This window comes from Peromyscus maniculatus, chromosome 10, assembly GCF_049852395.1.
Source record: "Peromyscus maniculatus bairdii isolate BWxNUB_F1_BW_parent chromosome 10, HU_Pman_BW_mat_3.1, whole genome shotgun sequence".
Taxonomy (NCBI): domain Eukaryota; kingdom Metazoa; phylum Chordata; class Mammalia; order Rodentia; family Cricetidae; genus Peromyscus; species Peromyscus maniculatus.
The window spans coordinates 95,600,154-95,616,088 of NC_134861.1; the positions used below are offsets into that span (position 1 = coordinate 95,600,154).

At 41.9% G+C, this 15,935-nt stretch overlaps 1 protein-coding gene and 1 long non-coding RNA gene across 9 annotated transcripts in view; one reads left to right on the forward strand and one right to left on the reverse strand.

Annotated features, from left to right (window-relative positions):
* The window catches only part of Mapk10 (mitogen-activated protein kinase 10), a 288,581-nt gene that overhangs the window by 37,212 nt on the left and 235,434 nt on the right, over positions 1 to 15,935 (reverse strand). For all 8 annotated transcript variants that reach the window (XM_006975410.4, XM_076546802.1, XM_006975412.4 and 5 more), the window contains 2 exons: positions 14,366 to 14,548; positions 9,918 to 10,042 (listed from right to left, as the gene is read on the reverse strand). In XM_006975410.4, coding sequence (XP_006975472.1) covers positions 9,918 to 10,042; positions 14,366 to 14,548 — 308 coding nt within the window. The remainder of the gene's footprint in view (positions 1 to 9,917; positions 10,043 to 14,365; positions 14,549 to 15,935) is intronic.
* Positions 1 to 15,935, forward strand: part of LOC107401066 (uncharacterized) — a 54,625-nt gene that overhangs the window by 15,077 nt on the left and 23,613 nt on the right. The gene's annotated exons all lie outside the window — the stretch shown is intronic.

Here is a 15,935-nt window from a genome sequence, read left to right on the forward strand (position 1 = left end):
CACCAAGAGGGGAGTAAGATGAAGGAAGGACCATATCTTTTCATCTCCTGGGCAGCAGCCAAGCTGCAGAAGGGATGAGCAGCCTAAAAGAAAACAGCAGAGTCCTTCACTCCCCATGCACCCGTGTCCAACACGGCTCCCCAGGAGCCCTGTCCAGCAAGTGGGAGACGTCAATGCACGAGGAGAAGGCACAGCAGCCATTCAGTAGGACCCCCCAAAGGAACATGTTCTTCTGCCACCGCGTCGACACTCTTGATATCACTCTTGATACCATGGCTACCAAGTCAATGTCCTTGACAGGAAACCACGAGATACTTGAGGAAATTGAATGCTCGTTAGAAAATCCCTTACCCCACCTTTCTGGCAAAGGTCCTTGCTCGTGTTTCTGACCTTCGGCCATCTTCTCCTTCAAAAGACGCGTCTAGCTGTGTGGTCACTTCTCTTCTACTCAGGGATTTCTGAGTTGTGAATCAAGAAGTTACCAGGTATGCGCAGGCTGTGGGCATGGTGACCCACAGGTGCTGCCCTTACCTGCCTGGATCTGCTCTGTGGCTCAGAGGCTAACCTCTCCCAGCTGCACATCTGAGGCTCATCTGTCAGTCATGGAGAACTGCCTCAGTCAGGAGATAGTGAGAATAACTCAGGGCATTTCTCCTGACTCTTCTCTCCAGAAGCAAGTGGATGCTCCTCTATGTCGTTGACTCTGGACAGCCAGTACCCGTGTGTGATTGACTCTGGCTCCTGCTGGACAGCCAGTACCCCTGTGTGATTGACTCTGGCTCCTGTTGGACAGCCAGTACCCGTGTGTGATTGACTCTGGCTCCTGCTGGACAGCCAGTACCCCTGGTCTCTAGTAAACCATCTCTTTGATCTTGGGTTAGGGATATATTCATATCTTTGCTGATCTCCTGGCTGCTCCAAGGGCACCTGCTTGTGGGTTATACTCTGACACCATCCTTGCTTGACTGCTGTTTAGTGTTCTTCAGAGTTAAATGCCTCTCCAGCAGGGTGTGCCACTCCTGAATGCCCGGCTGGTCTTCATGACCTCCTCTACATTATTTAATTGGTATAGCTGCATCCATTTCTGACAAACTCTGGTGAACTAAGCCTTTTGGCCAAAGACTCTACTTAATTCTTTTTTTTTAATTAATAGATTTTCTATTCATTTTACATATCAACCATGGATTCCCCTGTCCTCCTTCCTCCCACCCTCAGCCTTTCCCCCTAACCCATCCTCTATTCCCACTTCCTCCAAGGCAAGGTCTCCCCTGGGGAGTCAGCAGAGCCTGGTACATTCAGTTGAGGCAGGTCCAAGCCCCTCCTCCCTGCACCAAGGCAGAGCAAAGTGTCTCAGCATAGGCACTAGGTTCCAAAAAACCGGCTCATGTACCAAGGACAAGTCCTGGTCTCACTGCCTAGGGGCCTCCTAAATAGTCCAAGCTAATCAACTGTCTTACTTATCCAGAGGGCCTGATCCAGTTGGAGGCTCCTCAGCTATTGGTTCATAGTTCCTGTGTTTCCACTAGTTTGGCTATTTGTCCCTGTGCTTTTTCCAATCATGGTCTCAATATCTCTCACTCATATAATCCCTCCTCTCTCTTGTTGATTGGACTCCTGGAGCTCTGCCTGGAGCTCAGCCGTGGATCTCTGCATCTGCTTCCATCAGTCACTGGATGAGAGTTCTATATGACAACCAGGGTATTCGGTCATCTGATCACCAGAGCAGGTCAGCTCAGGCACTCTCTCGACCATAGCCAATAGTCTACAGTTGAGTTATCTTTGTGGATTTCTAGGGACCTCTCTAGCACTCTGCTTCTTCCTATTCCCATGGTGTCTTCATTTATCATGGTATCTCTTTCCTTGTTCTCCCACTCTGTTCCTGATTCTCTGCTTAATTCTTTTATCCGTTCTAATCCCATGTCTAGCTCTAGTCCATTTATTGTATCATGCTTTGTCTTATGTCTTTATAGCTGCTCCTAAATGTTGGTATTTGCTTACCTATAGCACAGAATTACTCTTTAAGTGATCCCTTAGTCTCCATTCTTGTTTCATTTTGTTGCTATGACAAGCATTGTGACCAAAAATCACTTAGGGGAGGGAAGGGTTTATTTCAGCTTGCAGGTAACAGTCTATCACTAAAAGAAGTCAGGGCAAGAACTGAAACCTGAACTTCAAGGATGCTGCTTGCTGGTTTATTCCCCAGGTTCGTGCTTAGCTGGCTTTCTTGTAATGTGGGACTACTACCCAAGGAATGGTGCTACCCACAGTGGGCTGGGCCCTCCTATATTGATCAACAAAGAAGACAATACCCCATAGACATGCCCACAGGTTGTCTGACCCAGTGTGGGTAGCACAGGTAGATGACTTTCTCACCCATGCCGACTTCAGTTTCCAAATTAGCCTTTAGTTTTGGAAAAGAATAAGCAAGCTCGGTGTGGTGGTTTTAAGGAAAATGCCCCCGCCCCCACCCACACCCACCCTACCCCCGCCAGGAAGGGAGTGGCACTATTAGATGGTGTGGCCTTGTTGAAAAAAGTGTGTCACTGTTGGGGCAGACTTTGAGGTCTGTTGCTCAAGCTTCCCTCAGTGTGATAGTCAGTCGACTTCCCTTTGCCTGCAAGGTGTAGGACGCTCAGCTACTCCAGCACCACATCTGCCTGCACTCTGCCATGCTCCCCATCATGATGATAATGGACAGAACATCTGAAACTATAAGCCAGCCACCCCAATTAAATGATTTCTTTATAAGTGTTGCCATGGTCATGATGTCTCTTCACAGCAATAAAAACCCTAACAAAGACAGAAGTTGGTGCCAGGGACTGGGGTATTGTTGTGATAGGCCTGACCATGTGTTCGTTTGGAGAAATTTGGGCTTTGGTACTCTGGGTTTGGACAGCAGTGGAATCCTTTAAGCACTTCTTAATGGGCCATACTAGTAGGAGCATGGAAGACAGTGGTGCTGAGTTATTTGAATGATAGGGGGCTCACTCAAGAGGTTTCAGAGGAGAAGCATTTAAGTATGGTGCCTAGAGATCATTCTTGTGATATTTTGGTGGAGAAAGTGGCTGCCTTTTGCCCTTGTCTGAGGAGTCTGCCTGAGGCTAAAGTGAAGAGTTTTGGATTAATTCCATTGGCAGAGGAAATCTCAAAACAGCCTAGTACAGACTCTGTCATAGCTCTAATGAAGATTGATAAAGGAAAGAAGCAAACTGAGCAGGGAATTACAAAGTGAAAGTTTTGAGGAGGAAAAGAGCACCAGGAAGTGAAACACAGCTGAATTCTGTGTTCAGGAGAAAAATGGATTAAGAAATGGAATAAAGGGACTGATGACCTCAGGGCAAGATCCCACCCAGCTAAGTTTCCAACTTGTGAAAAAGAATCTAAAGAAAACCTTAGAGCCCGGTAGTGGGGCATGCCCTTAATGCCAGCCTTGGGAAGGCAGAGGCTGACAGATCTCTTGAGTTTGAGGCCAGCCTGGTCTACAGAGCAAGTTTCAGGACAGTCAAGCTTAGGTAGTAAAAGACATACAGCTGGTGAAGATGTAATTGAATGAGAGGGGCCATGTCCCAAGCCCCAGCAAGCAGCAGAAATTGGCAGCTTCTGCCACAGGATTCTGGGTTTAGAGTTAAAGACAGAAGAAGGGAGTTATGGAATAAAGTTGCTGAGACCAAGCATGTGTCAGAGGTATCCCTGAATAGAGGCCCAGAGAGGCCATTGTGCGAAGCTGTGAATTTGAAGCCTGAGTTGCCTTGGAGAACCCAAGAAGTTAGAGATGTCAGAGTCATGGAATACCTGCTAAGGAGAGCTGCTAGCAGGGAATGGAACCAGTCCAAGAGAAAGAAGTGTGTTGCAGTCAACAAAACTGAACAGAGTTGGAGATCTGAAGAGCATTTTGACATCAGACATGGAGATGCAGAGTTTAGAGTTTTCCTAGTTGGCTTTTGGTCTTGCTTTGGTCCAGTATTTCCTTGCTATGACCCCTTCCCTGCATCTTGGAATGATAATGTATATACTGTGACTTTATATGTTGGAAGTGTGTGATCTGCTTTTGATTTTGATTTTCACAAGGGGATTACAGTTAAGAGATTGCCATGCATCTCAGAAAAAGACTTTGGAATTTAAAACAAGATTAAGACTCTGGAGACTTTTAAAGTTGGACTGAATAAATTTTTTGTATAATGATATGACTGTAAGCCTTTGGGGGCCATGGAGTAGAATGTGGTAGTTTGAAAGAAAATGCCTCCAAAAGGGAGTGGCACTATTAGGAAGTATGCTCTTGTTGGAAAAAGTGGGCCGCTGTGGGGGTGGGCTTTGAGGTGTCTTTTTCTCAAGCTCCCCTCAGTGTAACAGTCGGTTAATTTCCTGTTGCCTGCAAGATATAGGACTCTCAGCTACTACAGCACTGTGTCTGCCTGCAGACTGCCATGCTCCCCATCATAACGATAATGAACTGAACCTCTGAATCTCTAAGTGAGTCACCCCAACTAAGTGATTTCTTTATAAGAATTGTTGTGGTCATGGCGTCTCTTTACAGCAATAAAAACCCCAATGAAGACATTCAGCTTTGACTATATTCCCCCAACAGTCTTCCTTCCCTCCTGAGTCTTCCCAAGGATGCCATGAAAAGGCCTAGTTTCCACATTAATCTACATTGTAGCTATACCTCCATCTCCTTATGCCATTTCACCTTATCTTTGGAAGTCCCAAGACACTGCCACACATAAGTTCCTGTCTGGCCTGCACCACTCTTCTGGGTTCTCAAGTACCTTGGGATCATAAACTGGAGAACGCAATTCCAAGATACCTATCTGGCTCAACCTACCCTTATGCCCAGATTCCCAGTGTAACACTGTAGCCATCATGACTGTCCCAGGGGCTTTTGGAGACAGCAGCACCCTCAGCACAGTGACTCATCACTGCTGGCTTAAAGCCTGACCAACACAAGCCAACCCCAGTGCTTCTAGCATCAGGTCAGGACCCTTTGTTTACAACACTTGAGAATCAGGAATCAAGAAATATCTTCTGATCCCATACAGGTTAACTGGCCTCACTATGACAGTGACCTTGAGTTCTGATGTCAATAGTGACAGAACATATTTTTTCTACTCCTGATGTTTATCTTTACTCCCCCACCTTTAAAAAGCACCTGGATCAGCTTCTTGAGTGTTCTGAGACTAGTTCACCAGCTTTTCCCCAGCTTAGAGATGATCCAGGTGCTCAAAGGTTCTATGCACATGGATGCAACATAAAAGCTTCCACTCTGCCCAACAGGGTAGATAAGCTCAAGAATCAGGTGATGTCCCTCCAACAAGACACAAGGCCATGTGACATTGTCCAAAGAGTCTGCAACAGCCATGAATTTCTTAGAGTTATGATGGACATATATAGACTATGTAATTTGCTTTCTGTTAGTTTAAAACAATAGACCTTGGCTCTTACACTAGGCAATGTAAGTGTGGGCATATATCAACAGAAACAACAAAAGGACCAACACGTTAAGTGTGTCTGAAAACTCCACCATTTTTTTTATAATCATCCCCAAACTGTAGAGTACTTCTGCAATTTCTTGCCCAGCAGGTCTTTTATACTCGATGTCTGCTCCTAATACCAAATGACAGCAAAGTACTGTGTACAAATGTTATCACAGACACAGTGATGGCAACCAGTGCAACAAGAGAGATCTTTTCTGTAGGAGCACTTTAAGGTTCTCAGAGCCCTCTCACAGAGGCAGACACCGCAGGAAACTTCACTAACAAAGAAGACTGAGCCAACGACAAGGGAAAACTGAGGCCACTAGCAAAGGGCAATGCAGGAATTTCAGCCCGAAGTATTTCCCAGATCACGAGGGCAGTGGAAAAACATGCACTTTGTGCATCAATATGTAATTTGCGTGTCTTTGTCTCTTAATGGATGCAGAAGAGATTTAGAACACCGTCAAAAACAACAACAAACCAAAACAAAAACAAACAAACAAAACCAAGGCTGGAGAAATGACTCAGAGGGTAACAACACTAGTTGCTCTTGCAGAGCACCAGGGTACAGTACCTAGCACCCATATGATGGCTCAAAACCATCTCCAGTTCCAGGTGGTCCAGTGCCCCCTTCTGGCTTCCAGGGGCACTGCACACACACGAGCCACAGACAAACATGCAGGCACAATGCTCATACACATAACATAAAAATAACTCTGTATAGATGTAACCAACCGTCTTATTAAATAAGAAACACAGAAACAATGTAAAAGAGAAAGCTGAGAGGTCAGAGCTCAGAGCTAAAATCTCACCCTTCCTCCTGCTGTCCCAGCTTCGCGAAAAAAGACCTACTTCCTGTCGGTTCGTTTTTTTATAGTATGTTGTTCTGCCTTCTCATTGGTTGTAAACCCAAACACATGACTGCCTCGTCACTGTCTGAATGTACAGCCCCCTAGGTCTTAAAGGCATATGTCTCCAATGCTGACTGTATCCCTGAACACAGAGATCTTATGGGATTAAAGGCGTGTGCCACCACCGCCACACTCTTGCTATGGCTCTAATAGCTCTGACCCTGAACACACAGATATCTATGGGATTAAAGGCGTGTGCCACCACCGCCACACTCTTGCTGTGGCTCTAATAGCTCTGACCCCCGGACAACTTTATTTATTAACATACAATCAAAATAATAATTCAGTACAATTAGATTACCACCACAACTCTGTGAGTTCGAGGCCAGCCTGGGCTACAGAGTGAGTTCCAGGAAAGGCGCAAAGCTGCACAGAGAAACCCTGTCTCGAAAAACACCTTCAAAAACATCTTCAAAAGACACCAAACACCAGCCACACACTGATGTAAGTGTGGTCTTTCAGCTCTGTGTTAGACGTGAGCTTTTGTCTGTTGCTCTGAACATTGAGAAGTAGTGACCCACACAGCTGTCACTTAAAACAGTGCTGCTGTTCTAGACGGGTGTGTGATTGAGCTGGGCATGAAAAACGTATAACTGACAACCTCATGTGAATATGTTTAATATTTACTCGGTGACAAAATACTATTATTGTTTTCCTTTTTGATCTTTGCATTGGGAAATGATTGGAAATGTGAGATAGCGTGTATCCTGACTAGCAGACTAGTGCATTTAATGTTCTGTTCCTTTCTGTTTTTTCAGAACCGTTGTGTCCTCCAACAATTCCTCATTCTTTTCGTGCAGGTTTTGCTGTCTTCCTTTCTCTGCTTCCCAGTGATGACTCCTTCCCCCTGCCACTGTCTTCCATCTTGTGTGGAATTTGCCTTGCCTGCATGTCCCCAAAGTGAATCACATTTTCCTAATGCTCACCTTTGAATATCTTTCTTTCCCTAAAGCCATGTGTGCCACCTGGAAGCCACATGAGCTTGGCACTCCTTCACAATTCCTCTCCATCGAAATTCCATTTGATATTTCTGTTTATTTGGGTTATAAAGAGACATCTGCATTTATCTTGCAAACAGCCTTCTGTCCCTAGCATAAGACATGTCATTTGTTGATACACATCTGTAAAGAACTGTCACTTTATTTTAAATGCATGCTCCTATCTTACTGTAATAATGGTCTTATGTGCGATGCCGACAGCATGGCTGGTGTTCTTCCAGGACTCTTAGGATTTGTTTCTTACTGGTTGTGACCTCTGCAATACACTTTGGAGAGTAATAAACTACTCTTGCCCTGGGGTCAGCATTCACTGCAACATTTGTAGATGGAAGACAGTTTTACAGTTCTGCAGCCAGTGACCTCGGTTTGGATGTCAAACACTTGCTTGCTCTTCTCGGTCTCAGCTGGTTCCTTTACTGAATCCTCAGGCTATACTGAATCCTTAAAATCTGTATGTCTCGTCTCGTTACTATCTATGCCCTATGATGACTATATTGAGAAAAGAACTAGGTATATATTTTTTTAATCCGACAAATGATGAAATGTTGAAATAAACTTAAAAATTCATCAATATTATTCTAATGTTCTGCTGTAGAGTCTAAGTAACTGTCTTTTTTATAGGCAACATAATTACAAGTGAATTACAAATGCAGACTTTATGACTCTAATTAAACTAGAGGCCACGTTCCATTAAAAACAGATTAAGCACATGAAATCAGTTGTAAGGAAAAATAAACATGCCACAGGTTTAGAACTTTCAAAATAAGTGATTAGCAATGTCAAATAATTTATTTTTAGCTAATAATTTTACACAGACACCTGAAGCATTTTCTTATATTTCATCAGAAAAAAATCCATATTATCTAATTTTAAATATATTTATTTATGTATTCATTTCTTTTTTCTTTACTTCCTTCTACCATATTAATATCTTTAAAAGTTTCTATGAAGTATAAAAGACTGGGAGAGAGTCTATATTTGAGTCTTAAGGATATAGACTAGTTTTAAGAACATTAGAAACTCAAAGATATTTCACTGGAAGGATTGTATTTTGTAAGAATCAAACCAAGTTACTAAAATGAATCTGAAACAAACTGAGACACCAACATCATGGTAAAGCTGCTCAGGAGAACAAAATCTAAGAAAACATCACACAAGATGATAAATCTCCCTTTATGCTGCTGGGAGAGTCAGGGCTAGAGTTTCCTAGAAACTTTTGAACACTAAATACTTGCTTCTCACACACAGAAAGAAATAAAGAGCCAGTGGTGTGGAATATTCCTTTACATTGTGTGAAAATACATTGCTGTGATTGGTTTAATAAAGAAGCTGACTGGCCAATAGCTGGACAGCTAGAGGTTAGACGGGACTGGCAGACAAAAAGAGAGCACAAAGAAGAGTCTGGAGGATATGGAGAGGAAGCAGGAGATGAACCTGCTGAACTGAGAAAAGGTAACAAGCCAGGCAGCAGAGGGCAGACAAGAAACATGGGTTACTTTAAGTTATAAGAACTAGTTAGTGACAAGCTTAAGCTATGGCCAATCATTTATAATTGATAATAAATCTCTGTGTGGTTATTTGGGAGTGGGCTTGCAGGACAAGAAACTCTGCTGACAGGGTAGTGTTGAACTAGCACCAGTGGCTCCAGCAAACACTCACAGAGCACAGAGGAGACTTAAGCAAAGCACGTCTGTCTTTCAGCAAGAATGCCTTAAGACACAGAGATGGCTAGATGATTCAGAGCAAATTCAACTGCAAAGGTAGATGTGTTGCATTGATGACATAAGTTAGCATCAGTGTTCAAATACTTTAAGGATATGCTGTCATTTTCAGGAAAAGGCAATGTTGGTGACAGACACAGTTACAAATTGTACAGAAAGAAAATTCCTAACAGGACATCAATAGATCCCACACAGGCAGCAACTCCCCACAGAGGGACAGAGGTAAAGATGTAAGAATGAATTCACAGAGAAGGTAGTAAGTGGTTGAAAATATTTTTTTTAAAGAGTTGAGTTTCTAAGATTTATAAACCTTATTTGTCTAAGACCAGGAACATAGCATAGTGTGTTATTTATAGTCAACCAAAAACAACAAAGAACTGTTTGAAATATCTACTTTCTCATGTCTTGTTCACGTAGTTGCAAAGTCACTAGTGTCCTAGGAAAAGCTTCCTGACTGAACTGTTCTTAAACACCGCAGGATATCAATGTTGATGTACCATAAAGAAAACAGAAGCCAGGTAGCCTCCCCACCAATGTGTGTTCTTCCTGTTTGCATCCAGAGAAACTGACAGTTAAACACACTGCAGAAGACCTAAGTGTGAATTAAAAAAAAAAAAAAGATATTTGAACTAATCCAGGTTCACAGGAAGACTCAGAAAGAAATGAACTTAAAATACATGTTGAAGAAAATAACCATCAGGGGATCAGGTAATGGTCTTTGAGGTGGGAGTTAGAGAAGGCCTGTGTGTGCTCATTTGGTGTGAGCTTTACTCTGTTTTCTCCACTCGCTGTGGGTGGCTCATGCTGAGTCCTTACCGCCTCCACTTCAGCTGGGTCATACCAAACGTTGATGTAGGGATGCTGTAAGGCGTCATCCACCGATATCCTCTTAGCCGGGTCGATCACTAACATCTTTGACAATAAATCCCTGGCTTGGCTGGCTGAAATGACAAATAAGAACAACAATTCCTAAGATTTCATTTTGGCAAGGGTGTTTATCATCTGGGGAACTAAGAAAGCAAAGCAGCATCCTTCTAGTCACCAGAAACTCCTTGTGGCTATAAAGGAAATGCAGACCTAACTTTTCTTTTTGTCTCAAAGCCTAAGGTGTCATTTTGAGAGCTCTTTGAGGGTTATATGGTGTGAATAATCGGATATAATTATTCACTCAGAAGTATAAATAGAATTTATTGGCTATGAAGTTTGAATAAGTAAAGAAACTTCCGTGGGTAATCTCTAAGGATGAGAGGGGGCTGGGATAAGGGGCAATGCAAAGTGGGAAATGGGAAGTGCAAAGTGAATACTGCATCTGCAGAAATGCACAGTTCAGCTACGGGGTAGATGCAGAGAGTGAGTCATGGTGCTTTCCTGTTCTCTGACACCAAATGGGATCAGCAGAGTCAGTAGAGTTAAAACTGACTTGAGCACCGAGGTTGTACCGATTTCTTAGATCCATTAAAAACAGCCTGAAGAGTGACTGTGATAAAAGTGACCTCACTTAACCACTGAATTTTGGTGTGGCAGTCTGCGTTCATCAGGCATTTCAATGGGTGGAATCACGATTTGGTGGAATCAGGTGGGCAGTGGCTAAAGGAAGTCCCACGCCATGGCCGACGGTGATGGACATCTCCATGTTATGTACAAGGTGGCGTGGTGACTTGCATGGCGGGGGCAGGGTGAGAAACATGGTGACCATCAGCCAGCATATTTGTTCAACAGCACTGTTTATTGGCGGCACATGATTTCCGTGTTCCGCCATGCCCCTGTGTGTGCAGTCTCCTCCGTGTGTGATGGTGCACATGTGTGCAAGTCAAGGCACAACCTTGGGTGCTGCTCCTTAAGCACTATGAACCTCTTGTAGTTCTTTCTTTTGAGACAAGCCTGGAACTCTCTGTTAGGAACTCTCAACCGCCTCTACCTCCCCATCGCCATTTTCACTGGGGTGACAAGTACGTGCACAGGCCTCATGTTTGATTCCATGGGTTCTGGGAATCAAACTCAGGTCCATGTGCTTGCAGACAAGCCCTTCCTCACCTGAGCTGAAGAACCAACCCTGAAGCCACATTGATTTTTTAGTCTCTAAAGCATGTGGAATTTTTACATGAAGTGGTTTCTTAATAAGACTAAGCAACATCTTAATACTACCTTAATAAATCTTGAACCACTAAGATTACTCAAATGGTCTCAAAGTTTTAATAGTAAAATTAGTGTGTTCCAAATATATAGCAAAACTTCTAATTCAAGAGACTAAAAACCTCAATTGGCTTAGCAATTTTAAATATTTCTAAGTAATAAGAGTGCCTACGAGTAACTGACATCAAAAAATTGGAACTAGGTATGCTAATGTAGAGGATAATGTAGGAATCAGGGGCCTTTTTCTATATTCACAAATTTAGAGCTTCAGTGTTTTTGTTCTCCTTTTAAAAAACACCAGATACATACTGTAAAAGATTCACGAGTTCATTGGTAGTACAATAAAATATTTACATGTAAAATGTTTAAAAGAAGATTTTTTTCATTCAAGTGTTTTTTTAAATATGGACAACATTAATTGTTATTAAATGTTCATATTAAAGTAACTGGGCTAAAAATTTAGCAATAACATAAACAAAAGTTAGGCAATGTCACCTATTCTCACAGGCTGTCACTGTGATTGCTGGTGGCTTTTTTTCTCCCACTGCCCACTTTTGGATGTGATTCAACTGTCTGACATTCATTTTCACTTAATTTTGCCAATACAACAGCTGAGATGTCGGAAACTATCCTCACCTATGTATCTGGGACTATTTTCTTGTGTTTTATAATGTTTTATGTTAATATGGAAGTTCATTCATTAAAGGATATTTTATGTCTATAGCAATTTTTTCTGATAAATACAATATTCTTAATTGATAGCATTCTTTACAAACACAACTTTGAAGCTCACAAGAATACCGAAAGTGCACAAAGACTTACATACTAATACAAATTTTAAGATGATTTTATGACCAATGTTCTAACAGCCTAACAAAGCTGTTTATTTCCTTTGTTAAAAGATCCTTTTGCTCTGTAGCTGATTTCATCCTCAGATTCATATACCCTGCATCCAGAGTTTGCTCTCAAGACCATCTGTATTTCTGTTCTTAGAAAGGGCACGGGATAGGATGGCTCCTTGTTGAGAAGGGAATGACCTTTGCCAACACCAGATCATCTACTAGAAGCCATTGTCAGTACCATATGTAGTAAACAGAGAAATGTTTTCAGTGCCATGGCTTTCAACTTTCAAAGATGCTGCTTTCCCAGAGTCTGAACAAATTTTCTGTTCATCATTTGCATATTGTGATACTTCGTTGGTGTGCCAGTCTTGTATTAGAATCACAACTATATTAAATAGCTAATAATTTACAAAAAATAACTAAACTCTAGAAAGTTGGATTTACATCACAAAGCATGCTGTTGTTAACAGTTTGCTGTGGAGGGGTCCTCTTTCCTTCTTGGCCTGTAGGCCACCAAGTTGAGAGGGTAAGAGGCAGTAATGGTGACAGAGAGCTCTGCACTTGGCCCATGAGGACAAATGGAGACAGCCCTCCAAGAGACAGATTTCGGTGAATCAGCTCAACTTTATTCCAGAGTATAAGGAATATATAGGATTGGGGAGCCAGAGGACAAACCTTAATTTGCATTAAGTGTCAGGCTTCAATCACAAGGCTTTGTATGTGGCAGGAGGATCCTATCAAAATGGCTAGAACACTTTCCTAGTTAGCATGTAGGTCATCAGGTGAAGAGTGTTTACAGGTAACTGTCAAGGGTCACCCTTGAGATAAGTCAGGCATCCTGGACCTAGAGACATCCTCCAGATAAAGGCAGCCAGAAAGCAGGAAGCTTTGCTGGGGAAGGAGGAAGGGAGTTTCCATATTGTCCAGCTTAGAGAAAGCTGCCAGGATGTGGTAGACTGTGACCTCTACCAACCAGCAATGTCTTCCAACAGTTTGCCTGCAAGTATTTCCACTACCATTAGATAGCTCAGTGAGGGGTTTACTGTCTCCACATGGTTACACTGCCAGTGTCTTCACAGGATTATTTTTGTCTACTGTGGTGGTTTGAATAAGAACATTCCCTATGGGCCCAAATATTTGAACGCTTGGTCATCAGGAAGTGGCACTACTTGAGAAGGATTAGGAGGTGTGGTTTTGTTGGAGGAAGTGGGAGTGGGCTTTGAATGTTTGAAAAGGGCCAAGACAAGCCCCATAGCCTTTTCTCTTCCTGCTGTCTGTGGACCAAGATGTAGAACTCTCACCTATTCCTCCAGCATCATGTCTGTCTACATGCTGCCATGCCCTCTGCCATGAACCTCTAAAACTGGTAGCTAGCCCCAATCAAGTGCTTTCTTTTATAGGAGTTGTCACGGTCATAGTGTCTCTTCACAGCACTAGAACAGTGACTAAGATACCTACTATCATGATTAGCATTAAAAAGGCATTCAGGCTAAGATATCTTTTAGGCATTTCGCTCTCTGTCTACGAAGTGTTCACGGCTTTGGGAATGTCACTCAGAGACTATGTAGCACTATGATGTGGACTGTCTTAAATCTCTTATGAATAAATTTGGAGGTGATGACTAGATCCCAAACAACAAAGCACTGCATTTTAATTTCTCTGCCTCATTGATGTTTATCTTAGTTATTTAAATTAAGCCTATAAATAATTGACTGTGCTGTACACTTGGGGTATACCCCCAAAAGCATGAACCTACCTTGCTTTTTTGATGATAAATATTTTAATACAACTTTTTATTATGTTTAGCAGGTATTAACCAGATGCTGTTAAAAATTCTTAACAAAGTATTAAGTCAATTAAACTGAGTCTGGATCTAGGCAGAAGGGACCAGAGTTGAACAGAAAAAAAATGTGTAGGTAACACCTAATTTAGTACCATATAACTGAGAAATGGTGGTAAGACACTCAATAAAATATAATGAACTAAAGTACCTATGTCTATAAAACTTAATAAATGAAAATCTGTGTTAAAAATATTTTCTATGAACTAAAACAGGATTGAAGATATGTTTCCAAAGTACAGTACACTGAACTTTTAAATTTACATTTCAAACAGTAGTTTCAATATTCTAAATAACCCTGATAAAACAGTTAACCAAGAAGGGCTATTGTCAGGAACGCCTCTTCTTGCCTCAGTGCCAGTCCAGGGAAGACCTCACAGGTACCTTTTCATTGGGCACACCACATTGGCCGACAACACAGAGCCTGTCGGGCTGTGCCCAGTGCTCACCTTTGAGTTTATTGTGCTCAGAGTCCGCTGGGAAAAGGGAGTCTGGAAACAGCTTGGGGAAGGTGAGTCCAGCATACTTGGGCCGGTTCTCAACATAGTTTCTGACTGTAGGCTGCAATTTCTTCATAAATTCTGGACATGGAGTTCCTAGCTGCTCGATGACTTTGTTCCACTGGTCAATATCTGGGGAGGAAACAGTTAAGGGAAAAAGAGGTGCAGACCAGGGGCTCTCACCTTTCTGTCACCTGTCACTGGGGGCTGAGTCCCATCAGTGTGACTGGAATTTTACAAAGCAACAGAGGACAAAAGGGTGAAATGAAAGTTGACAGCCTGCCTCTGAACTCTTTTGGAATTATAAGTCAAATTTTGAGCTTGTGTGCTTTTAAATAACTACTATTATTTAACAACAACAGGATTATGAAGTGGTCATTGCTTTACAAAAATAAAAATATTATTCAAATATAACAGGACATAGTAACACTTACATAATCATATGTTTTAAGGACATACAATATGTATGTATATTTAATATGTATATTTAAAATATGCAAGGACAAATGACAAGAAGTTCTCTCTTGATTGTAAGAATTAAAAGATTCAAATAATGCAAGAAAGAAACTTAATGAAATAAAATTTTGATAATCACGTGATTTAGAATTAAAATTATCTCACTTCATAGGATTCGATCTTAAAATTACATCAATCATTTTTATTTTTAGAATAGCAAGCACATAAATACTTTAAATAATATTTATTTATATTTTCCTTAAATTCTCTTTAAGATTTTTTTGTTCCTTTTCTGAAAATGTGAAAGTTCCATTGACATTTAATGTTTTTCTACGTATAATCATCACATTTGGGGTCATCACACTAATTTGGTTTGGCTATGTATATAGGTGGAATACATTGCAAAGTTCTAATGCATATATATAATTGTAATCTGCTCAAATTTCTGTCTTTTCAAAGTTTACTATGCATTTGTGACATTTATATTTTTTCTGGAAGGTTGTTTGAAATATGCAGCACTTGTGTGTCACCCATAGCCACTGTCTACTGCAGTCACTAGTCAATAACAGTCACTGTCTACTGCAGTCAGTCAATCACAGTCACTGTCTACTGTAGTCTATCACATCACTGTCTACTGCAGTCAATCACAGTCACTGTCTACTGCAGTCACTCTCACAGCACTGTCTACTGCAGTCACTCTCACATCACTGTCTACTGCAGTCACTCTATCACAGTCACTGTCTACTGCAGTCACTCTCACATCACTGTCTACTGCAGTCACTCTATCACATCACTGTCTACTGCAGTCACTCTATCACAGTCACTGTCTACTGCAGTCACTCTATCACATCACTGTCTACTGCAGTCACTCTATCACATCACTGTCTACTGCAGTCACTCATCTATCACATCACTGTCTACTGCAGTCACTCTATCACAGTCACTGTCTACTGCAGTCACTCTCACATCACTGTCTACTGCAGTCACTCTATCACATCACTGTCTACTGCAGTCACTCTCACATCACTGTCTACTGCAGTCACTCTATCACATCACTGTCTAC